Raw genomic sequence first — 24,783 nt, 5'->3', positions numbered from 1 at the left:
AGTGCCCTACAGCCACTCCAGTCCCACTCCCTGGAGCTCCATCCCTGAGTCCCTCCGCCTCGCCCTCTCTCTCCCTTGCCTCCTTCAAGACCCTCCTCTTCGACCGCGCCTTCGATCACCCTCCTTCCCCCTTCCCCCCCTTCCCCCCTTCCCACCACAGCTCGGGTCCGAGACGCTGGCCGCCCAGCGCCTTGGGGGCGTCCGCCCGCCTGAAAGGCGCCGTACAAATGCAATGTGGGTGTGGGGGGTGTGGGGGGTTTGCTCACAGTGCATGGAGCAGGTGGGGGCTTGCTGAACAGTGCATTGGATGGGATGGGGAGGGGGGCACTTGCTTCTCCCCAGTTGCATTGCACCAGGACACTGCGCTGCCTACAGTTGGCCGCGGGGTGGCGCTGTCGGCAGTTTGGGGTTGGGGAGAGGGGGTGGGGCTTGGCCGCCGTGGCAGTGCGCATGCGCTCGAGCGTGCCAGCCCCTCCCCACACACACACACACACACACACACACACACGCGCGCGCGCAAAGCACACTCACCAGGCGCTGCCTCCCTACAGTTGGCCGCAGGGTGGCGCTGGCTGCCGGTGGGCTGGGCTTGGCCTGGGCTGTCCTGGTGTCGGGGTTGGGCTTGGCTGCTGCGGCCGACCCGCCCGCCCGCATGCGCGCGCACGCCCGCCCGCCCGCCAACCCGCGCTCGAGCCAACGAGCGAGCGAGTGAGTGAGTGAGTGAAGCTGCTGTTTGGCGGTTGGTTGTCCCTTTCAGTTGGATTCGGCGCGAGAGCGACGGACCAACTGCCTCCCTCCCTCCCTCACTGGCTCTCTCCCTCACTCCCCACACACACACACATACACTCCTCACCCCCCTCACACACCCCCACACACACACCCACACACAACCCCAACATACACCCCCACCCCCCCCCCACCCCCCACCACCTCGCCCCCTCCCCCCAATCTCCGGGCGGCTCGGATGTACTGTGCTGTGCGGAGCGGGAGCCAAAGGCCAAACAAAGGGAGGGGGGTAAGAACGAACCGATCGACCGACCGACCGAGCGGACAGTACCTACTAATAATAATAATAATAATAGTGATGATGATGATCATCATCGTTTTCGTTAGGGTTAATCGAGGCACAAAATGCCCGGGGCCTTGCGGGGCAGTGCCCCCCCGGCGTTAACGGTTTAAAACGGTTGCTTTCACCCGCCCCCCCCCCGCCGCCGCCGCCCCCCTTTCTCCTCCTCAGTACCGGTTACTACCTCAGGCCTCGGCTTTGATCAATTCTGTATTCCTGTTTATAGACGATAGATGTAGATGCTGTACTGGGTATTTACAGAGCGCGCCGGGGAGGGGAGGGGGGAGGGAGGGAAGGAGGGAGCGGGGGGTTTCACGTCAATCGGGCGGGTTTCAAGTCCAATTGGGGCGGGTGGGCTGGGCGGGGTTCACGCCCAATTAGTCGGGTCTCTTCATGCCCCGATCGGGTTGGGGGCGGGGTTCAAGCCCATTTGGGCGGGTTTCTTCACGCCCCCTCCATTGGGTTGGGGGCGGGGTTGAAGCCCATTTGGGCGGGTTTCTTCACGCCCCCTCCATTGGGTTGGGGGCGGGGTTCAAGCCCATTTGGGCGGGTTTCTTCACGCCCCTTCCATTGGGTTGGGGGCGGGGTTCAAGCCCAATTGGGCGGGTTTCTGTGGTACACAAAGAATGACTGGGCGGGTTTCCTAATTTTTTTTCAGTTTTTTTTTAAAAACGTTTTTAAACCCGCAAACCCTGTTTTTTTTTCATCCAAAAAAATCTCCTTTAAAGGGTAATAAGTCGCTTTTTTTTAAAGAAAATGACAACAATAATAATTTGGTCACTTCAATCCCCGGCTGTTTGCGGGGACGCTGCTGTGCGCAATCGGCTGCCGCGTTTCGCCCACAAATACACAGTCAATTCACTTTACAGTGCATTCTGTGAAGCGCTTTGAGATGTCTCGAAGACGTGATAAGGCGCTGTATCAAATGCGAGGATTATTATTATTTTATTACGCTGTGTCAAAAGCACTAAACCTGAATCGGGCCACTCTGCTGCTACTCATAGGAGGCAGAGCGTAATATTGGGAGACTTTTTTAGCTCGTGTTTGGTGAACTTTGAGCTAGAAACGAGTTATAATTTCTGTCTACCCTGAGTGCAGCTGCATGCTGTACCCAGTCCCTTCCCTCCCCCTTCCCCCTGCTCAAAGAGCTGCCAAAGAGCCTGTGAGCTTTATTGCCACACCAGGAGCAAACCTGACAGCAGAGATTTTTGCATTTATATTATGTATATGTGTGTGTGGGTATGTATTTATGGGCTTCATTTTTTTTGAGCAGCTGGTTGACTTGATACATGTGCAGGCATCCATAGCTATTGCTTTGGAGATTATACAAACCAAACCTACCGAGGTTCAATAGGTGTAATTAAACATACACATACTGTGTGTATTTGTATATATATTTATACACGCATTTATATACACGCACATGTACGATGTACACTGTATACATATATACATATATTATACACACCATACATGCACAGTAAATATACACACACAATATATCGATATATATGGAGAGAGAGAGACGTATGTGTGTTATATACACAAACAATCTTGAAATCTAGATTAGAAATCCAGTTTTGACAATGCTTCATAAATAGCACACTTCCTCTCCCCCCCCCTCCACACATAAACAGAAATTGAGTTTAGATTTAGCCTTAAGATAGTAAACTCCTTATAACTCAACTCTGTCTTAACTTGTTACTACCACTTAAGTTATCATGCTGTCAATATCCTGACCTCATTTATTTATATATGCCTAACTAGCCAATCAGAGTAACTCGGAACTGAGCCCGTTTCCCTTGGCGTGACAAGTTATCAGGAGTTTACTGTATAACAATTTAACCTCTTTCCTTCTAACACCCCTCACACACACGCGCGTGTTAATTTGGGATAGATTCAACTTCCACTTTCTACTGTTAATTTTTAAATTAATAATAGGACCCCCCCACCACACACAAAGAGACACACAGTTGGGGCTACGTTCAGTGTTACATTTTCTAGAAATAAAACCATTGAACCCTTCCCTTCCTAACATTAATTGGGCTAATTGGTACCAAGCAGTCTTTAATGTTTGATGTTAATAATCCTTATTTATATTGCACTGGGTGTTACATTAATAACAGTGAAGCATTAATCTGCTGTACAACAATAATGTTGATTTCTCCCTCTTCAATCAACAGTATACTGTTAATGCTAATTCCCATCAGTACAATAACATAGTCATACTGTTTGCCTTCCTCCAATTCACTGTGCAGCGTTAATGCTGATTCCCCTCAATCCACAGCACAATGTAAATGCTGAATTCCCCACTCCCCCAAAACACTGGATGATTTTTTTTGGATCCTGATTCCCACATCCACTGCTCAGTGTGTTCCCTCTGTGCCGATCTGCTCATTGCTGGGTGGGGGGGGGTCCAGTTTTATTACAAAGGCTCGTGTTCCCAGCTCTGTGACCCTGTTGTTTTGCAGCACAGTGGCTGGGGAGGGGAGATGGGTGGGGTGGGGGCGGCTTTTCCTGCCATTCTCACCTCGGGGGAAGAGAGGACGGGGATTCCTGTCGGTTGGTGCTGTATTTGGCAGGAAGTTTAAGGGAGGAGGGAATGCGGCGCATGTGCAGGAAGCGATCCATCATCCAGCGGTGGGGGAGAGGAGGAGGACCTGAGGTGGACGGTCGCAGCTGCTGTGTGTTACACACCTTCCCCACAGAGAAGCAGAAAAGCGCCGGTGATAGCAATCTCGCACAATCCACACCTTCGTCGTTGGGCACTCGGTCCCCCTCTCGCAATCCGTAATTACTAGAAGGAACGCGCAGAAAGGCAGTCATTTGAACGCGATGGGAGTGGAGTCAGTCCACCAGGCGTTGTGAGGGCAGAAAACATTGTGATAGAACAAAACATACGGGTTTAATCTCTGGTTTGTCAGAAATGTTAATGGAAGGGGTATTAAACGTGTGAGGTTTATAATCATTTGCCTGTTTTTTCTGCCCCCCCCCAAAGGATTGCCTTCAACGTTCAGGAAATCGAATTATGAGGGACCTTTGTTACACTCCCCACTGCTCCGGGTTTGCTGCTATTTTTTTATTAGGATTTTGAATCCCTTTATCCAGCTGCTTCTGAAAAGACACATGCTGCATTGCTGCCGTTCCCAAGATTGTATCTGTTCACCACGGCCGCTCGATAACCTTCAGGAAACCGATAGACGACCTCTAGGATAAATATAAAATAGTTTTTTTCAGACCTACTGCCCTTGTTCTGCTGCTGCTGCATCCTAAACATGGAGCCCAACCTGGAATATTACTTGGCGCAAGTGCTTCAGAAGGATATGGGACGTCGGCTGCAAATTGCTCAAGACCTAATCGAGTATATCAATGATCGTCAGAAATCCATCGAATTGGAACAGGACCAGGGAATGCTTGATCGAATGGTTGATGGCCTTGCTACAGGATGGGTCAACGCCAGTAACTTTAAGGTACGTATCTGTTTAATAGTATTCATTCAATATCTAGATTATACCCGTTCTTCCCTCTACAACAGAACCCACCTTTTCAACACGTTTTTATTCTCTCTGGAACACATTTTTGTTATATTCATTTAAGTAATGAAGTAAACAGCTGAATTATTTCTCTGACAATAACAGAACTGTAGGTTCTGTATATAATGGATTCCATTTATTGCTATTTTTGTTCCAGCTCACTTGTGTTACTCAACTGTCCTACTTATTTTAATTGTTTTGGATCCATCTCTTCCGCGTAATCTTGCTCTTTCATTGTTAGCTGCCTTGTGTTGCCATTTTGTACTGTTTTACTGCACATTTACAGTCTTATTAGCATTTTCTTTTCCTTCCAGTCACATTGCATCTTTCCCTGAAAGGTGATGTAATCAAGTTTTGTCATGGCAAAATGTTACAAATTTGTTTTAGTTTTTGGGGGTGTTCAAGAGGTTCATATTGACTTTAGAAAATCTTGCTGGAGTGAATTTGTGGTATGAATCTTTCGATTGTTAAATTGAAAATAACAATACAGTAGTTGTAACTCCTATGATATACTGTATTGTATAAATATATATTCAGATTGTTAGTACATTTGGCCTAAATTACATTTATTTTATATTTTTGTTACCTTCCCAAAACTGCAATTTAGAGAATAACAGTTCTGTACTTATGCAGCTTCCCTTCAGCTTCGCAGTCTCAAATTTTGCAGAAATGGATATGCTGTACTGGGACCACTGGAGACATTTCCTCATGTGGGAAATAGTTAGATTTAGAACAATATTAATTGTATGTGGAATAAAAGGGCCTCCATTTGCAATAGAAATTCTAGAAGATGCCAAGCTGAAGTATTCCCTGCGGAGTCGAGATTCTGTGGTGACTTCAGCTGACTCACTTAGATAGTTGAACGGAATGATCTAATCTAACAGAGTTGAGATTATCCTGGCTATAACTTGTTGAAATTGAAGGTCGTAAAATAACAGTCACAGTATATCAGTATTTTCCCAAAAGTATAATATTCAGACCACTTTATTGTACTGAATATACTTGACAAACATCAATAGTAGTTTTACAAGCATTCTATTGTAGTTGATTTAGACCTTTGCAAAATATATTCAGTGCTCAAAAGTATTGGATTACAATTTTATTTATTATTTTGTGAAGTTATCATTAAAATGATTGCAGTTCTATACAACAGTAAAAATAAATATCTAAAATGTAGAGTCCAAAAACCTGAGGGAAGCATCATTACAAAGCTATGTTCCATTGTCAACTCAGTTCAAGGCCATATGCAGTTGACAGTGTGATTGGGATTGAATAGTTAAATGATGGATATCATTTACCAGCAGTAGGATGATCAATAACAAGCATGGAACAATACATTTAAATTGTGAATCCCAGGGTTTGGGAATGCTCTCACCAGCATGCCTAGGATACCTTATTTCCTATCTTTGGTGAATAAGAAGGAAAACAAAAATGTAACAAAGCTTGAACTTTAGTGGAGCAGTGGTGGAAAATTAATTTGAAAACCAAACTTGCTTAATTTGAACAGGATCTATGATGGGTGGGGGGGGGTCATAATGCAAGTTGCTTGTGGTTGTCCCTCATTCTGCAGATGCAGGTCTCCACTCCTGGGGTTGGACATGGTGAAGCCCTCCAAAAGACCAGCGGTCTTTATAACGGGTTAGGGGGAGGCCATGGCATAGCCCTCCAATAGACCAAATGCATACGAGCAAGCATGCCCAACCTCTGCCAAGTACTTGCACAATTTACAGTGCCCCCTTGTGGCCTGGGAGGACCTAGCCACACAGCATAACCGACCGGATAGTTGCTGAGCTTTTTTTTCCTTTGAGTGATGAGTTATTAGGAGTTTACAGTATTTGATGTTGTAACTTCAATTTAAATTGTTCAGTTTGAGCTTGCATAAATATCTTTATTCTACTTGTACCTATATTTAAGTTTTTAAAGTTGATCTTTTGTAAAGGACTCTTATGACAAAATGTACTTTGTTCATCTTCAGCAAAAATTGTTGGGATAATGGCTGTGGATTGATTTCACTATGCATTTTAGGAAGTTCAAATTGCAGAGATGTATTATGCAAGTAGATAAGATTTGATTTCTCTAGCATATAGTGTGTGTTTTGTGTACTAGCCCCAACCCAATTGATACATCTGTAAACAAATCCCGTGTTACTGTCACAATCTATCCTTCTCATATTCTGTTAAGGATGCTCTTTTGAGAAGTACAATATTGTATGGTATTTACAAAAATCTCAGATCAAAATATTTATTTATGCAGAATGAAGATTTTTTCTAAAAAAAAATCCAATTCACTCTATGAAGGTGTTCATTCGTGCCTTCAGAGGTGCTATGTCCCATGTGACCATGTCAGTCTTGGTTTGATGGACTGTTTGACTGTTTAAGCTAATCTTTTCCTTATCTCAGACATGTTAACTTTCCAGAAATGTCACTAGATAATCAACAGCAATAGGTAAGCCAGCTGTTTCTGCTGCAGCCCTTCCCTCTCCTTGATAAAGGGCTAATTATAGTGTCCAGCAAAATAAATTAAAGTAGCACAGACCAGAAGTTGACCCAGGGGCCTTCCTTGTCTGCATAATTTTAGTACACCGCTAGGCAGCCTACTGCCACTGGAACCATACCACCTTCAGTTTGGAAAAAAATAGACAAAAGCTCAGTACAAAATATTGTTGCATTTCAAGTGTAATTATGCAAAGTGTAATACACAATACCGAATAAACTTGGCAATTTTGTCATACAGTATTTATCTAATCAACCGCTGGCCTGTTTGCAATTAGGAACATCATGTAGCACCTGCTGAACTTGTATTTTTTTAAAAAAAGATATTTTTGTGTTGAAGGTTACTTCCATGTTCCTAAAGTTTTTGTTGCATTTATTGGAGGAGGAACACTGGTTGTGGAAGCTTGGCTTCAAAAAGCAAAAAAACTGTAGATCAGAAAACAAAATAGGGATGGATACTTAAATTTTAAAAAGCACCTATTTTGATTATAAATTCTCAAGTTAGGAAATGTTTTGTCTATTCTTATGTACAGTTTAAGCAAACACACTGTTGATGGAGTTGCAATACCTTATGAGTAACAGCATAGTGACAACCTAACTCGTTAGTTGCTTCAAAACAGCAAATACAAGCCAGCCAGGTTTTGAGTCAACTATTCACACATAAATAGGACAACCATTTCAACATTTTTCTCTCTCCATTTCAGACCTGGAACTGTTGTTCCCCTTGGCTCGAACCGTTCTCACTGTAAGGTTTCCTCTGGGTGTTGTCATGAATGGTTTGTTCTTGTCCTTCCATTGTGAGATGAATACTGCTTGCAATTTGGTTCTTGGGACTTGGAAGAGCATTTCAGCAAAGCAGTTGCATTCTGTTATTAAATTATCATGTGCATGAAGAAGATAAATGTACCCGCTCTGTGGAAATTCTGAGGAAGGAAAGACTGGGGAGTTGGGGGGGTTGAAATTCTGTAAACTAATTACAGAATTAGGTTACAGAATTCAAGAGGGCTATTTGTTGAATTCAACTGAACTCCATGCATGAGAGTGATGAAAGTAGGATTATGCTTTAAATTAATTTGTACTTTCAGACCAACCAGGAAGCCAATCTGTATAATTCTATGCCACTACATAATAATAATAATCCTTGCATTTGATATAGCGCCTTATCACATCTTTGAGATGTTTCAAAACGCTTCATAGCCAATTGCACTCAGCAGTGTCCCAAAAACAGTCATGGATTCAGTGACCAATTTACTCTTATTCTTTTGTGATGGAATTATTACCCCCGGAAAGCCATTCGCCAATCGACTAACAGCTGGATTCCTACTTACTGCTAAGTTTCGCCTGCTGGGAATCGAACCCAGGTCTCTTGCTTCCGTGGTGAGTGCTCTAACCTCTGAGCTACAGGACTCCACACTCTCTATGAATACAGATAATAGTCATTGTTTATTAAAATTCCTGTTATTTTCATGGTCCAATGGGTTTAAAAGAAGCACTGAGCCATATAGAGTGGAAAGTAGTAAGTTCTCTGTTAGCTGATTTCAACTGTGGTTCCCTAATAGGGGGGTTAGGAAAGGGAAAATCCACCAGGCATCCTGCTTTTACTCATGAAATTCTTCTAACAGAAAGGCTGTATACCCACCCCTCTCTCATTCCAGATGATGCAAATACTATTTTCATAATGTGAATGCTTATGGAAAAAAGAGAGATTGTAAATTTTCTTTCCCTGAAGTCAGATACTCTGCTGTCTTGGGGTTTGAATGTTGTTGATTTAAAGTTCTGATCAGTTTTTATTTAGGATGGGGGTATTTATTGTTGAAACAAGGGAAGGGACTGGTAGAAATCAGAGTTGATAGGGACAAAGGCCAAGGCTTCAGTGAGAATAGCCAGGAGAGGGCTTTTTATTTTCTTGTTTGGTGTAGTCTGTCTATCACTTTCAGGATCAGGTGTTTCAGGTACATGGCTGTTTGTGCTCTACATTTGCGTTTTCCTGATTTTGAACACCTTGAGAAAAAGCATATTAGTGCTGAAAATAACACGACCTATTTGGGTATGTCACATCATGCCACTGAGATTTTGCATTCAGATGTTGAATGATGCATTGTGCATTTCCAGCATGCAATTTGACTTATTATTACGCAGCATATTCCTTTTATTTTTTGAAAATATCGTATTGTTTACCTATCTAAAGGCAAACCGAATCTGTGGCGAACACACAAACAAAATGTAAGTCTGTGCCATTTAACGTTTTATTTTGTGAGGCTAATAACTTTTTTTAACTCGTTTAGCTTAATTTGTTGAATCAAGCAGATATTTTAGTGCACTTTCTATAACTAACAAAATGCAGTCCCAAAAGTGTCATATAACTCAGCAATAAGTGTCAAACATTTAAATCTAGGGCAGTGCTTAATTATACAGTTAATTGTAACATTTTAAGATGCTGAAACATAATTTTGCTATAAAATCATAATGTGAAAACTCCCTCATGTTGTGGTACAGATATTGTCTAGCACAGCATTAGGCTATGTAGACCAAAAAGTTGTAGGATAGAACTGCAATATGCTGAATTAGCCATTTTTTGATTTGCTAGCAATGGTGGGTGGGGGGGAATATGGAATCTGAGAGCAACAGTTTCCAGAGTAAGAGGCGGAAAATCAGTTTAGCCATTTTATAACTTAAAATGGAATCCTAACATCTACTTGTCCACTGGGCTACATATTTAAAAAAAAATTATCCTCTTGGCAGGTTGGGATAGAATAGAATATTTCCTTTTTGCTAAGGTGAAAATTGATCTCTAAAAACTTTGAGTCTGATTCATGATCCATTGCATCAATGCCTTGGATGCATCTGAGAATGGCTGGGGGGACAATTCATTTCTTTTTTGTCTCTTTCTTCCCGTAGAGAGTTGTCTGGCCAATAATACCCATTGTCTATATTTGCCAAGTTTATGAATGATTGCAACTGAAAACTTCATATCAGTTTATCGCAACACAAGTACCAGAGAAAGTTGTTTATTTGTGACAACACTATTCAAATCATTTTGTCCTGATTTGGTTAGTATGCTTTCAACTTCATTATAAAGCTAAATAGAATACAAGCACGTCACTTAACAAACCATAAATTCCCAAATATTAATCAGCTTTTTTAACTTGGATAAATTACCTTGAGCAAATATCTCACCCAAAAAATAATAGTAATAAATTGGTCACTCAATCCACGGCTGTTTGTGGGACACTGCTGTGCCCAATTGGCTGCCGCATTTCACCCACAAAATATACAGTCAATTCACTTTGCAGTATATTCTGTGAAGCGCTTTGAGACATCTCGAAGACGTGATCAGGCGCTGTATCAAATGCAAGGATTATTATTATCCAAATAAGCACAGCATCGCTTCCTAGCTATACTACCTAAATAAAGTGTAAGCATTCAAATGTGCTTGCTGTACGATACATTCAGCATTCATCGCCCAGCACCTTGGGATGCTCTTCTGACATGAAAGGTGCTTTACAAATGTAATTTTGTTTTGTCCTGTACATTGGTCAGATTTTGATTAATATGTGCATAGTTAAACTTGATCAACTTAATTAAAGGTTAAATTAAGCTTATTGTTTGGCTGAGAAAACGTGACATTTTATGGAGGTACAACTGGCAGTTGTCAAGAATTTGGATCGTAACTGTTTTTGGTGAATTGGAAGTGTTATTTACTGCAGTGGCAGTTAGTGAACATAAAAGATCACTTCTAATGTTAAACGGTTACAAATGTAACTTCCTATCAATGTATGGAATTTTATGATACTATGAACATGCAATCCAAATTGCATATTTTCCACAGTGTAGTCCAACAAAATTTTTGCATAGTGTTGTTTACTTCCTTCTCTATCCAGTAGAATTTGGTTAATAGCCTGCAGTGTGGAAGAAGTTGAGAATGCAGATTGATGTAAGATTATTTTAGGGTTGTCTTCATTCTTCAAATCTGGGGCGTTCTGCTTATCCCAAACTCCCTATTAACCCCCTCTCCCCACATGTAGAGAGCACATAAACCAAACCGACAGGAACAATGGTGAAAATGACTCGGAGAGCCTGCTTTATAGATCCTAAGCGTGGCATGAGGGTGCTATTGTCATGGGTTGTGAAATGTTTTTGTGCATTTCCCTATTATTTCATTAACAGTGTGGACCTTAATTTTATAATTTATTTTAATTGACCTTAAATATACTGCCAATCCACTTTCCAGTATATTCTGTAAAACACTTTGAGGCATCTCAATGACGTGATAAGGCGTATTAAATATACGCCTTATCACGTTTAATATATATATAATATATATTAAATGCAAGTATTATTATGGTACATGGAAAATTCTTTTGATTTGAGAATGAAGAAGGTTGTACTTTGCTCGTAGGCTTACTTTATTCGATCATGACTGTTTTTTAATGATAATATTCTTATGCACTCAGCGGGGGAAGATTTTAGATCTCTAATCCTGCTTCAGATTTGACTTCAAATCTTTTCCATATTTTATGCTTTAGCGCTCTGGGTTGCTACCCTATGTGAGGGGCACTATATAAATGCAAGTTGTTGTTTTTAGCACAGCTGCATTCTTTTAAGTATGTGTTGATGTTAATGAATTTTCTTCTGAAATAACCAAGATAGAGACTCTTCAACATAGCAATCAGTAAACAAGAGATCCTGGCTTCTTGAATGAACTTTTAATTTGTTTAAGATTTTACAAATGAAAAGTAGAAACCGGTTTACATTGAAAGTGCATTGTCCATAGCTACTTTATCTTTAAGTGTTGTTTGAAGAGTTTCAAAATTATCTCAAATACATTTAAAAAAATGCAGAAACTTGAAACATGAAATTTGAAACTTATCGATGCAAAATATTTACAGTAGCTTGAATAATCCAATGCAGTAGAAGCTCAAGTTTTTAAATAAAGGGAGAGCAATTGGATTGGGAGTATACAATAGCAGTTAAGGGAATTGCTTTATATGGAAGCGAGTGCAGTTTCTAACACTGCTGAGTACACATCTGGCAAAACATGTGAGGAGTTTTGTCAGTCTTTGGCAGCGTTATGTTATGAAGATTACATAGGCTGTCTTTCCCCTGAAGTTATCCTGCCTCCTGTTAGCTTGACATGAGTGCTGAAGTCGTAATGATAATTCCACGATTCACTTATGGATTGTAGTCACTAATAGAGCTATGCACCCCTGTGAAGTGTTTGTTGGGAGAATAAATATAGTCTGTGTGTGGCTAAATGCAACTGATAGATCTATTTTCTAAGTCTTGTGCTATTTACAATTGAATGATACAAGGCATTGATTTGTCCTTTATTAATGTCTAATTATTGAGCTACATTACTGAAAAAACAATATTGCACTGTCATAAAGTGACTTGTTGTATATCAAATGTAAGAATTATGTATAAATTTAGTGTAACGTTCATCTTCCGCCTCAGCTCGGGTGCCTATCCAGTAGTGTAAAGCGCTTTAAGATGTCCTCCTTATGTGAAAGTCAGTCCATAAATATAAATTGTATTCTGTTAAGTTCATTTAAGTTTGCCTGAGAATGTCTACCTTCTGGGTGAACAGTTGACAATTGTATTATACAGTTTTTGCTAATGGAATAGATTTATTCTTTCTCGCCCTCTAAAAACTGAATCTCTGGCAAAAAGATACTATTATTTTTCTCACCTTCATTAGTGTGTTGCATTCTGCCCTTTTATGATCTCTCTTGGAATACAGCATTTAGTAGCGGAAGAATGACTGTAGACACCTATAGTATATTTAGATTGAAGGAGGATTCCTTTCATTGGTAGGTAAAATCCTACAGTAACATTTACATAACTGGCAAAAGGCAGCAAGTCAAGTTGAATTAATTTCAGAGCTTCAGTTATGAGCCAGTGTGTTAGTAAGAATATAAGTATTAAGAATTTTGCTGCATGCAAGTTTGTACAGCAATCTTGGAAAGGGGTTCCAGAGTTATAAACTGTAGGATTCAATCTCTTTTTATTTTTTTTGGCCTATTTTTACGCAGGCCAGAAGAAATGTTATAGTACTTCTGAACCATTTGCCAGCTATTAGCAGAGCTTCAGTTGAGGGTGGAGTGCAACTTGACAACAAAACTGGTAACTGACAGAATCACTGATTCTGCACAGTGTGCTTTCTATCCCAATTAGACTATCTTGGGAAGATGCCAAGGAGAAAGGAGGTATTTTCCTACATAGAATGAAGAGAAAGGATGTGTACGTCAGTCTGTTCTGTTCTTTGTTACCTCCTAGTGGGCAAAGCATTAGCAAAGATCTGGGTTCCAGCCATTTGCCTGTTTTTTTCATTCAGGATGTGATGTACAGGTACAAGCTGATGTCAAAGAGGAGACTAGACTGTAATTTATGAGAAAAGCTACCGCTCTATCAATCTCATAGAGATTAAACATATTGTTTCTGTACTTTTCATATTTAAATACTCTATATACAGAGCCAGTGCAAAGCTTCTTGCACAAGGAAGCAGAGTATAGTGAGAATGCGTTGGCATTGAAAGTATTTATTCGCTTCAGGCAACACTTGTTCTGTTATTGGCCCATGGCAGAAATTGCTGCTCTCTGTCTTTCAACATTGTAAGTGTAAAGTTAATGCCTCCCAATCAACGGATTAGATTGGCATAATGTATGAATATATTCTGAGTTACTGGAAGAGGTTAACCAAACAGTGAACGATTGGATTCAGACATGTTCCTCATACACCTGGGAATTACTATTTGCAGGGAAAACATAATTTATCCTGTTAGATGTCCAGTGTTGCACTATGAAAAGGGTTTCAATCATTGAAAGATATTTAGCTAGCTAACTAACTGATTGTGGGGTGGGGTGGGGGGCGCGCGGGTGTGGGTGGAGAGCGCGAAAACGAGAGATTTAATCAGTATTATGTATTGAGCACAGCGTATTTAGAGGTTGAATAGAATTTCCTTTCTGTCAGCCTCACCTCAAAAGTGAGTAGATATTCATGCATTCTTTGAGTTTTAAAAGTCTGAATTATAGGTGTGGTACAGTAAGTATTAACATATACCACATATTCCAAGAAAACTTGAATTGCTGGTTGAAAATGTATTTCACTCATTCTCTGTACAAGCTGTGCTTAGAGATTGAATAATTATTGTAATCAGATGCAGTTTCTGTATTAAGCCATCTCGCTGTGACACTGGTAATTCTAATCTTCTACCAAATACAACTGTTTGCTGCATCGGGAATCTAAGATTAGTTGCCATAGGTGAAATATTTCTCACTGGGTTGATGACAATTAATTGTGGCTGATTGAGGTTGGTGTAAAATGAGGTCACTGTCTGAGTAAAGTGGATGGAACATTACACTATCTGCTGTCTCAACTGTTTTGTGAAATGTACAGTATTATAGCCACACCAAATTTCTACCTTCAGCACTTTTCAGATGGATGTATTTTCCCTTTACTGTGCTATAGATGCATGGCTTATTTGTTTGTTTAAAGATTTTTGTTTTTTCCATTTCATATATAGAAAAACTGGTATAATTGGAAGCATTTACATTTGCGTTCGTCATGCTTTCTTCCCCTGCCACTTCCCTGAATTTCATAACATTCCTTGGCAGGTAGGTGATGTGTTCGAAGACATTTTTGTGTATCGGCTTCTTAAGTAGACTTCCTTCTGAGATTGATTTTTAAAAATCCTGTGAAAGGCACTGCAAAAATGTTACTTGTACATGGTGACCAAAAAGGTCTTATTTTTCAGCTACCGTATTATCTAAAAAAAATCATAATTTCTTTAAGATTTCTTAGACATTTTAATGGGATCGCGGCTTTTTGGTCACCCTTTATTATTGTATGAACTGGAGGTGAAAGAATGAGGGTGTTTGTAGCGGATTCCGCAGAAAAAGTGCGGCCACACTTTTCTATTGGCCCATCCTATGACAAATTACGTGTGAATCTGTTGACCTACGTGGCTCTGATGTCCTTTATATAATGAACTGCATGTGGTACTTCAACTGTTGCTTAAGCAATTCCTTATATAAATTTAACATCACTTAATTTATTTTGTATTTCGTGTCTCTGTACCAGAACCGGATTTACCTTTTTTAAATTCATTTTTGTACCAGCTTTAGAGAACTATATATCTACATCACTAGATCTTTGTTCATCAATATCATTCAAAATATTTCATTGCCTTGGGTTGACCCGGTGTAGTATTGTAATTGCTTTGTGAGCTGGAGTTTTGTAGGTTGTGTTTCACATTTAGAGCAGTTTAAGACATTCAGTGCATCAAAACTTGATTACAAGTTACACGATAGCTGACAGGTCTCTGGTCCAAGCACTTGCCATTAATATCTCAAAATTGTGCTTGATACACAGAGCTTGTAAAAATCCCGTGAAAAAGCTGCTAGAATGAGGTACATTTTGAGTACATCAGCAGTAGACGATATTCAGTGCTTTATTATGCAAGTTTGTTAAATGTGCTGATGTCTAACTTAATGATAATCCTGAAGGTGGAGCACACAATTATTACCAAATAATGACCATTCACAGGGGTGGGGCTGAAGGTGGTTCTGCTTGTATTACTATGAGCCATTGAGGATGAACATATTTCCAGCCATTGATTACAACTATCACTGTGTTTATATGTGTCCTCACAAGGAAGTAAAGCCTCCAAAATGAAACTGAAATGGACATTGTGGAAGGTTTTGGACCCCATTCATCTATGTAACTTGTATGATGGGAGTGCGTCGCAACCCTTGTGCAAGAGTTGATGAAGTTTATAAATGTATCCCATTTTCTCCACAATGTGACTCACATGGCAACCAATATTGTTTTGTCTAAGGAAGGTCTTGCTATGAGTAATTTCTTATGAATTTCTTCTTACATTGGGTTAACATTCAAGTGAGTAGAAAATCTCAGCCCAGCTACTGAGCCCTCGTCTCCCCGCCCCTCCCCACCTCCCCTCTATAAAATGAGGAACATCCTCAAAACTATTTACATATGTTGATACAGAAGGTGCTTAGCATTGCCATTACCTCTCCTCAAAAGTTTGCTCTTGCTATGCCTGTTTTAAGTAACGATAAGCTTTAAAAAAATCTAACAACTTTGACATGATCTGTACCTTGGGCCACAAGATGCAGACTGGGTGTGTTTATGTGGATGTGTGATGTCACTTCTGACTATATTGTTTGCTTGCAACTGGAATGAGATTAGGAAAACTTTGAATCCATTTGATTCCCTTTTTTAAAATCTGTACCAATGAACAAACTATATGGCACCTCGTTTAAATGAAATGTTAACTGTACAAATATAGAAGGAATGGTTAGGCAAAAATTCACATTACGTCACTATCTGTCCATTTTTTTTCACCCTAAGCTGTTTAACTTTGCTCTGAATATAAAAAATTTAGTTATGCAGGTTGAATCCAGTATTCAGTATTGTGGTTTGGCAAACTGTTTAGTCTTAGAGGTAGCTTTGTGTGATTAGATGCTGGAGTCCTGAAGCAGGCATTATAGGAATGATTAATTTATATACAGAGGTATTTGCGACTTCGATTATTACAGCATTAAGGAAACAATAGCTGGTAGGTGAGTGTTATTTAAACTGATTTTATTCATTGATGAGCCTTTGTTTAACGTATCAGAACATGCAAATGTTTCAGGCCCAACACGATCAGTGTGATGATATGGCCAGTCCCAGTTTAAACAAAAATCCTACTCTACTTCTCATACTGCTTGATTGAATTCCTTCAATTTCAACCTTGCATTGATAATCTACTGTGCAGTGGCCACCCCCCTTCCCCTTCTCCCCCCACCCTGACCCCAGCTCAGGTCTGCAATGCTGTACACTGTCCAGCGCCTTGGGACGTCCTCCCGACGTGAAAGGCGCTATGCAAATGTAATCTTGTTGTCAGCAGCGACCTGATGGCCTGCAAATTGACCATTTTTCTATGCTTTGCTTATAACCTGGCCACTGATATTGGGTCCAGCTGACTAAATTGGGTATAATTAGGTTTCCCTTCTCATTCTCTCTTCAGTTTGTTGATATAATCTGCCTCCACCTCCTTTCTGTGACAGTTTATTCCACACATTCATCACTTTCCACAGAATAATTAAATCTGGAACTGTCTGCCCACCTTGCCGCTTCTGACCTTGAATATAGATTATTTTGAACTTTAAATATATTAGGATCGACTGTATCTGTAGCCTTTAGGATCTTCAATTCATCAACTACAATTCCCCTTAGTATTTGCTTCTTTAGTGTAATCTACGTTTCCGATCAACGTATCCAGTAATGGAATTGTCTTGAGAATTTGAAAAATGTCCTTAATTTTAGAAATAATCACCCAGTTAGATAGTAATGAAATTTTAGAATACTATGGTAAGGAATATAAATAATAGGCATAGAGATAATCCTGATTGTGTAATGTTAAAGTAGCACGTAACCATGCCATCTGATGATAAATCGTTTTGCGTGCCTCTGCATCTGACATCATTTCACTTTATCTGGATTAGGTGGAATATAATTGGGCAGGTAATTAATTTTAGGTTCTTTTTAAATCCGGTTTTGGGTGGAATATAATTGGACAGGGAATTATTTTTAAGTCTCCACTTCAGAGATTAGTGCAATTAGCAAAATGGTAAAATACTTTTTTTTTTAAAAAGGCCACAATGTGATAGGCTGTATACCAAATGCATGGTTTACTATTGTTATAAATTTACAAAAAAAAAGTTAATTATATTGCACTTTATTCTTCATGTTAATCTATTAGGCAGGTTGACTAAAGATGTCGAAAAATTCATGGACTCCAAATATATTGATAACAATGTATTCAGGTGTTATCTGAAGACACAATAGAGAATGAGAGTTATAATAGATGGATTAGAATTGCACCTGAAGCAGAGTCCTGTAGCTTAGTGGTTAGAGCACTCATCTCGCAAATGAGAGGACCTGGGTTCGATGATGTGATAAGACGCTATATCAAATGCAAGGATTATTTTCAGAATTTCCCACAGTGTTTAAGTTTTGGTGTTTCTCCAAAGGTTTAACTGGGAAGGTGACTCCCCAGAGTAGAACAGAGCCATAAATATCTGAAAATCCTCAGTTTGTGCTGATTTAGCTGATATTGATGTCTCGGTCAGGTATTCTGATCATGACCAAGACAATATACACATTGAATGTCAGTTGAGTCAGACTTGGGTTCAGCTGTGTAGTCCTGTGTACCCCTGTGTAGTCTTGCCTACTGTTAGTCTGGGTCTGGGTTGACACCGGAAGAATGGCTGTTTGTATGGGGTATTTGAGGGTGTCTGGTGTTCACGGAATCATAACCTTGTATGAGTCGGTGACCTTAGCAGAGGAGTGGTGAAGTATATGGAATATTTTTGCCCTGTGGCCCATTTCATATTGAAACTGACCTTCTGGGAGCACGAATAAGCATGACAGAGAAGGTATTTTTTTTTTACGTGTTCAGATGTTTTAATAAAGGCAGTTAATTACCGGAGAGTCTCAGTTAAGTTTTAGGGAAAATATCCAAATACTGTTTATAACAATGGAACAGCATTTTGCCTTGTGAGTGTAGGGTTGTGTCTGCCAAACGAGCAAGCATGATTTAGCCAAAATGGTATGCTTGGAGGCATGATACAAGCGGGAGGGATAATTAATCCCTGAGACAGCTGGTTGTGGATCAGGGTGGCTGTACACTTGCATAGTTCCAGTCACAGAGATGACCTCTTACAGAGCTGACAAAAGCTTAGTTTCTAGGCCATTACATCCATAGGCCTATTCTTATTCCTCTTGAAGAATGTTTAGGCACAAGGCTGTTGAGCTGTCTTGTTTCTTCATGTAAAAGCTACTAGTTGGATAATAAGAGTAGTGAAGCTTTTATTGCTGCTTGTGGGCTTCTCATCCAACAGGTTTATATAAAATGACTTGTTCATCCCTAATTTCAGGTTATGATGAACCCGAGGAGTCATTTTCTGTCAGACGAGAAAACAAGTTTTTTTTTGTGCACTTTGTGAAAGAAGGGGATTTTCTATCATACTCAACTTACTGAACTCTAGGTTGGAAAACATACCTGTACCTGAAGATAAAAATGAGACTTGCTACTATTTCACCTTGAGTTCCTTTTTTTGAACCCTCATTGATGCAACTGCTTTTTCCCCCCCTCCCTAATTTTTAGCACAATTCTGTCAGCTTGGTTATTTAGTGACTTGCAGGGTTATAGTTTGCTTAGTTATAAGTAATTCTTGCATTTGCATAGGCTTCTAATGTCAAAATATCTCAGTTCAGTTAGATGAACAGGACATCCAATTTGCACTTAGCAATGACCAGGCTCAATAGAAAATTGTGGAAATATTTGCCAAAAATTGCAGGGAAATTTGACAAATTTTGCAGAAAATTGCAGGGGGGCTTGATTGATGCTATTGAGAGGTACATTTTACTAACAAACTTTTTTTTCACTTTATTGATGGAAACTAAACATGAACAAATAACACTTCATAGATTGTTGCAAAAAAAATTAATGCTTTCCTTAACAAATTTGGGTAGCCCACCGTGAGGAGGGGGCAGAATATCTGGCAAGCTTTCCTACTACTTGTCCAGCTCGGATTGAAGCACTGACGTGGGGCTTGAACACGCAACCTTTTGACCCAGAGACAAAAGTGCATCCAATATGTCAGGCTGACATCTAGTTGACCAACAATAGGTAAAAATATGCACAACTTTACATAATAAATTATTTAATGTAATAATAATAATAATCCTTGCATTTTCGGGAGGACGTCCCAAAGCGCTTCAGAGAACACACTGTAAAGTGAATTGACTGTATATTTGTGGGCGAACGCGGCAGCCAATTGCGCACAGCAATGTCCCACAAACAGTCGTAGATTGAAAATGATCAATTTATTATTGTTTTTGGAGGGATTATTATTAGGCGTAGTCTTAATGTAGTCTTAAAAGATCGAAGTGGGAAAATTTAAATTTTTCTATTGTAACTTTTGCAGTTGAAATATTTAGCATAAACTGTGAGGGTGTACCAATGTTGCGTAATATCCAAATGTATGGCTACGATATAAAAATATTTATTGGTCCTGAAGTGCAGTTTGAGTACATTTTAAATCCGGTCTTGAGTTAGATAGCTGAATTATTCCAGCTAACTTCAACCATTTCATGAATGTGTAACCCGAGCTCTTGTCTCGGGAACATTTCTATCGTTGATGTGCAAATATTCCTTTGGGTGTCAAAGTTTTCACAGAAGAAACTGTTGAGTTAATTATAAATGTGATCATTTTAACAGTAATTGGTGTGAGGCAACTGAAAATTGTTCCATCTGTTGAGCACTGGTGGTATTGCAGGCAAAGTCCTTTAAAGTGCGCCAGGTTAGAGGGAAAGACGTATATTTTGGGAGACTTCCAGCTGGGATGGAAAGAGTATTGTATTTCTGTCCAGGCTTTGATGCAACAATGTACCCTGCCTCAATTGATCTTGCTTTTAAAGGTCACTATATTTTGATCGATATTTATATTATGCATGGCTCCATTTGCCTTTTTTTTAATCCATTGTCTAAGCTTCATTGGACAGTTGATGGCTTTCTGTAGCCCTATAGAGGCAGATTATACAATAATCTCCTGTGCTCCACAGTTTATTTGTTTGAAAATATTTTTATTTTAAATCTGCATTTTAACTTCCTTTTGACTGGTCATGTTGACCCATTTCTGAAGTTTTTTTTAATACATGTGGACAGAATCAGAATGTTTAAACCTAAACGTATTATTGATAGTCATTATTTGACCTAGTGTATCAATGGCCGATTAAACTGCTGGACATCGAGGTTTTATTGAAATAGTTAAGGGTATGGAGAAAGAACAGCAACATTGAATTAGAGTGGTGTTTTTGGAGGTCTGAGTGGGGTGTGACGAAGACACAATTAGGCAAAAAGTTTGCTCCTGTGCCTGAAATGTCTCGTGTTGCCATCTAACATAACTATTTCAAAGCTGTGGTCTGAAAGATGGTATTTTTACTGCTCAGAAAGGAGGCTACCCTTGGAGTTTAAAGGGTAACATTCATTTATCAATCAGTTTTGGTTTTAAAGCTTACACATGTGTGTGTTGGGTTTATTTTTAGATTTCAAACCAATACAGATTAAAGAGACATAATAAAGCACCACTTTCTGAATTACAGCATATCTCTTTATAAAGATTTATCAACAAACTGCTTTGTTTTTAATACTGAGTGTTTTATTGATAATTGACTTTTTTGCCTACCGTGTTTTTGGAAAAGGGTTTTGAAACATTGAATGTTCATGCGGCACCGATTTGAGTGTCTATTTTCAGAGATGGTTGAGAGAAAGAATAGAGACGAAGGAGTAGACTTGGACACATCACAAAAAAACTAATTGAATCCAGAGGCATCAATGTTAAATGAAATGTTCCTAAGCATCAGACCTTTGTATCTCCAATCCCTGTTCTTGTCCGTTTGAGTTTCTCCCAGCTTAGATCTCTATAGTGCTCTGGTTTATATTTATCCCATCAGCTGTCGTTTTGTTCAAAATGCTAACCAGAGTTTCATAGCTGAAAACCACATCTTAATTACAGAGTAGCTGACCTACGTGAAATAGATCATTTGTTGCAAAACCAGTTAAAATAATCACAAGATTTCAGCCTTGTAGAAATACACAGAGCAAATAAATCTTAAAATTATACATCCTATTGAGATTATATAAACCCTCTTCTCTTTTCATACTCCACTTATCAATGTATGATAAACTGGTAGACTCAGTGAGTTAGTATTGTTTCCTGTAAGGCAGATTCTGGTATTTTGTGGAAATTTATAACAATTTTATTCGACGTATCTGGGAAAATTGGGATGTCATATGAACGTTGCTTTCTGATTTTTATTCTGTACTTTTTACTTTTAGTTTGTATTTCGTTATATACTTTGTAAGAATTGTTATTGATTAATGCTTGAAGATTCAGCACTTTTCTGGTACAGTATTAATTTTTGATGAATGGCCTCAATGAAAATATCTAATTATTGAGTTTTCTGAGAGGAGAAGATGTAGTGAACAATATATTTCAACTCTTGCTCCTACATTGAGTGAAGTGTTTGCAGTCGGTCCTAAACAGAGTAATGCCCAATCCTGTACATACATCTGACATTGACATCAGATGGTCTGGGGATCAAAACATGGAGTGTGGCTGCGGAATGGACCTGACCTTGTATACAATTCTGCTCATGAACACTTTGCTTGGCGTATTGGACTAGTGTGGAAGTGGGCTCGACTGTGTGAACTCTTGTAAATGATCACTGAAGCACTCTTGGCTGACAAATGCATACTACTAATAATAATCCTTTCATTTGATATATCGCTTTATCATGTCGTTGAGATGTCTCAAAGCGCTTCACAGGATATACAACAACAAGATTACATTTGTATAGCGCCTTTCACGTCAGGAGGATGTCCCAAGGCGTTGGACAGTGTGCAGAATTTCAGACCCGAGCTGAGGTCAGGCAGGGGAGAAGGGAGAGGAGGGGAAGGGGGTGGCTGATGGCATGGTAGAAGAGGAGGGTCTTGAGACAGGTCTTGAAGGAGGCAAAGGAAGGGGCGAGGCGGAGTGACTGGGGGTTGGAATTCCAGAGTTTGGGGGAAGAGTGGCTGAAGGTTCTCCCGCCAATGGTGGGGCGTGGAGCAGGCCGGAGCCAGCTGAGCGGAGGGAACTCACTGGTTGGTAGGGGGTAAGGAGGTCGCAGAGGTAGGGTGGAGCGAGGCCATGGAGGGCTTTGTAGGTGAGGACCAGGATCTTAAACTAGATCCTCTGAAGGATAGGGAGCCAATGGAGTCAGGCGAGAGTGGGGGAGATGGGGTCACGGGGTTTAGTGCGGGAGAGGACACGGCTGCAGCGGCCTGAGGGGTGAGGTAGTGGCGGAGTCGGGCAATGTTACGGAGTTGAGGGAAGGCAGAGTGGGATGGCTTGGATATGGGGAAGAAAAGATAGTTGAGGGTCAAACAAAACACCTGGGTTCCTGACTGGCTGGTGAGTTGTAGTGTGCAACCATGGAGGTTGATGCTGCCAGAGCCTCAGGTGCTGAGGCACTGGCGCGAGCCAAGCAGAAATCTCAGTCTTGTTCACATTCAACTGCAGGAAATTTGCTCTCATCCAGGACTTGATGGAGTTGAGGGTGGAGGCAGAAATATAGAGTTGGGTATCATCCGCATACATGTGGAAGTTGACCCAATGTCTGCGGATGATGTCACCAAGAGGGAGCAGGGAGATATTAAAGAGGCGAGAGCCAAGGACAGAGCCCTGGGGGACGCCAGACGTGACAGTGCGGGGGCTGGAGAAGAAACCGTTAGAGGCAACGAAGTGGAGATGGTGAGAGTGATAGGAATCGAACCAGGCAAGGGCAGATCCGTGAAGATTAAGGGGAGAGGTGGTGTATGAGGATGGAGTAGTTAACCGTGTCAAAGGCGGCAGAGAGGTCGAGGAGGACAAGGAGGACATTCTGTGCTTTGGGCAGTGCGGAAGCCGGATTGGAGGGAATCAAAGCGGGAATAGCGAGAGAGAAAGGAGCGGAGCTGGGCCTCAACGACTCGTTCCAGGACCTTGGAGAGGAATGGTAGGTCAGAGATGGGGCGGTAGCTGGAGAGGGATGGATCCAGGGAAGCTTTTTTTCAAGGTGGGGATGATGACAGCTGTTTTTAGGGGGTGGGAACTGAACTGGTGGACAAGGAGAGGTTGATGACATTGGACAGGAGAGGGGCCAGAAGGTGGAGCTGGGAGATGAGGAGAGAGGTGGGGATGGCATTGAGGGCGCAGGTGATGGATTTGAGCTTGCGGACAGTCGTGGTGAGGGAGGAGGGAAAGATAGGGTTGAAGAAGTATGGGGGAGATGGGTGGGGGAGTGGGTCATGAGGGAGAGATGATGTTGGGGGTGGCTGTGGACGGGGCTGAGGTGGCTGAACCCATCCCCTCGATTTTAAATTTGAGGAAGTCCAACATCTCCTCACAGTTGGAGTTTGAGGAGTGGATGGGGGAGGTATGGGAAGGTGGACAGAGGAGACGGTTTGTGGTGGAAAAGAGAGGCCTGGGATTGTCCTTTGCCTCCAAGATTTGGCGGAGGCAAGAGCACAGCAGTAAGTCTTGGTGTGGTGAAGCCAAATCTCCCGATGGACCGTTAGTTTGGATTCGGTCCTGGCGGGTTCGGCAGCTCGCACTTGTGCCTTGAGGGAACGGAGATGGCTGGTGTACCAGGAGGATTTACGGGAGTATGAGGCAGTTCGGGAGGTGAGGGGGTGCAAGGGAGCCCAGAATGGAGGAGAAGGAGTTGTGGAGGAAGGAGAGTGAGGAGGGGAGATCGATCAGTGAGGGCCAGAGGTGTAGAGTTCAGATGACTCCAGGGCAGTGAAGTGGGAGGACATTTTTTTCCATGGACAATATGTGATGGTGGAGGGTTGGGAAAGGGGAAGGGGTACTGAGGTGTTGAGGGAGATGAAATGGTGGTCTGCGATGGCCTTATCGACGATGGTGATGTCCAAGAAGTTGAGACCCCGGGTGATCACCAGGTCAAGGGAGTGGCCACGGTTGTGGGTGGGGGAGTAGATGAGGAGGGAGAGGTTAAGGCAAGAGAGGAGGGAGGAGAAGTCGGCAGTGGTAGAGCAGGAGGGGGTGAAATGGTGGTTGAAGTTGCCCAAGATTAGGGG

At 41.1% G+C, this 24,783-nt stretch overlaps 1 protein-coding gene across 1 annotated transcript in view; it reads left to right on the top strand.

The window, feature by feature from the left end:
• Positions 1 to 951: 951 nt before the first annotated feature.
• Positions 952 to 24,783, top strand: part of clasp1a (cytoplasmic linker associated protein 1a) — a 130,472-nt gene continuing 106,640 nt past the window's right edge. Inside the window, 2 exon segments of the mRNA XM_042336477.1 lie at positions 952 to 1,015; positions 4,065 to 4,536. Of these exon segments, the coding sequence (XP_042192411.1) occupies positions 4,342 to 4,536 (195 nt within the window). The 5' untranslated portion in view covers positions 952 to 1,015; positions 4,065 to 4,341.

The sequence above is a fragment of the Callorhinchus milii genome, unplaced genomic scaffold, assembly GCF_018977255.1.
Source record: "Callorhinchus milii isolate IMCB2004 unplaced genomic scaffold, IMCB_Cmil_1.0 Scaffold6, whole genome shotgun sequence".
NCBI classification, from domain to species: Eukaryota; Metazoa; Chordata; class Chondrichthyes; order Chimaeriformes; family Callorhinchidae; genus Callorhinchus; species Callorhinchus milii.
This window is presented reverse-complemented; position numbering and strand designations above follow the sequence as displayed.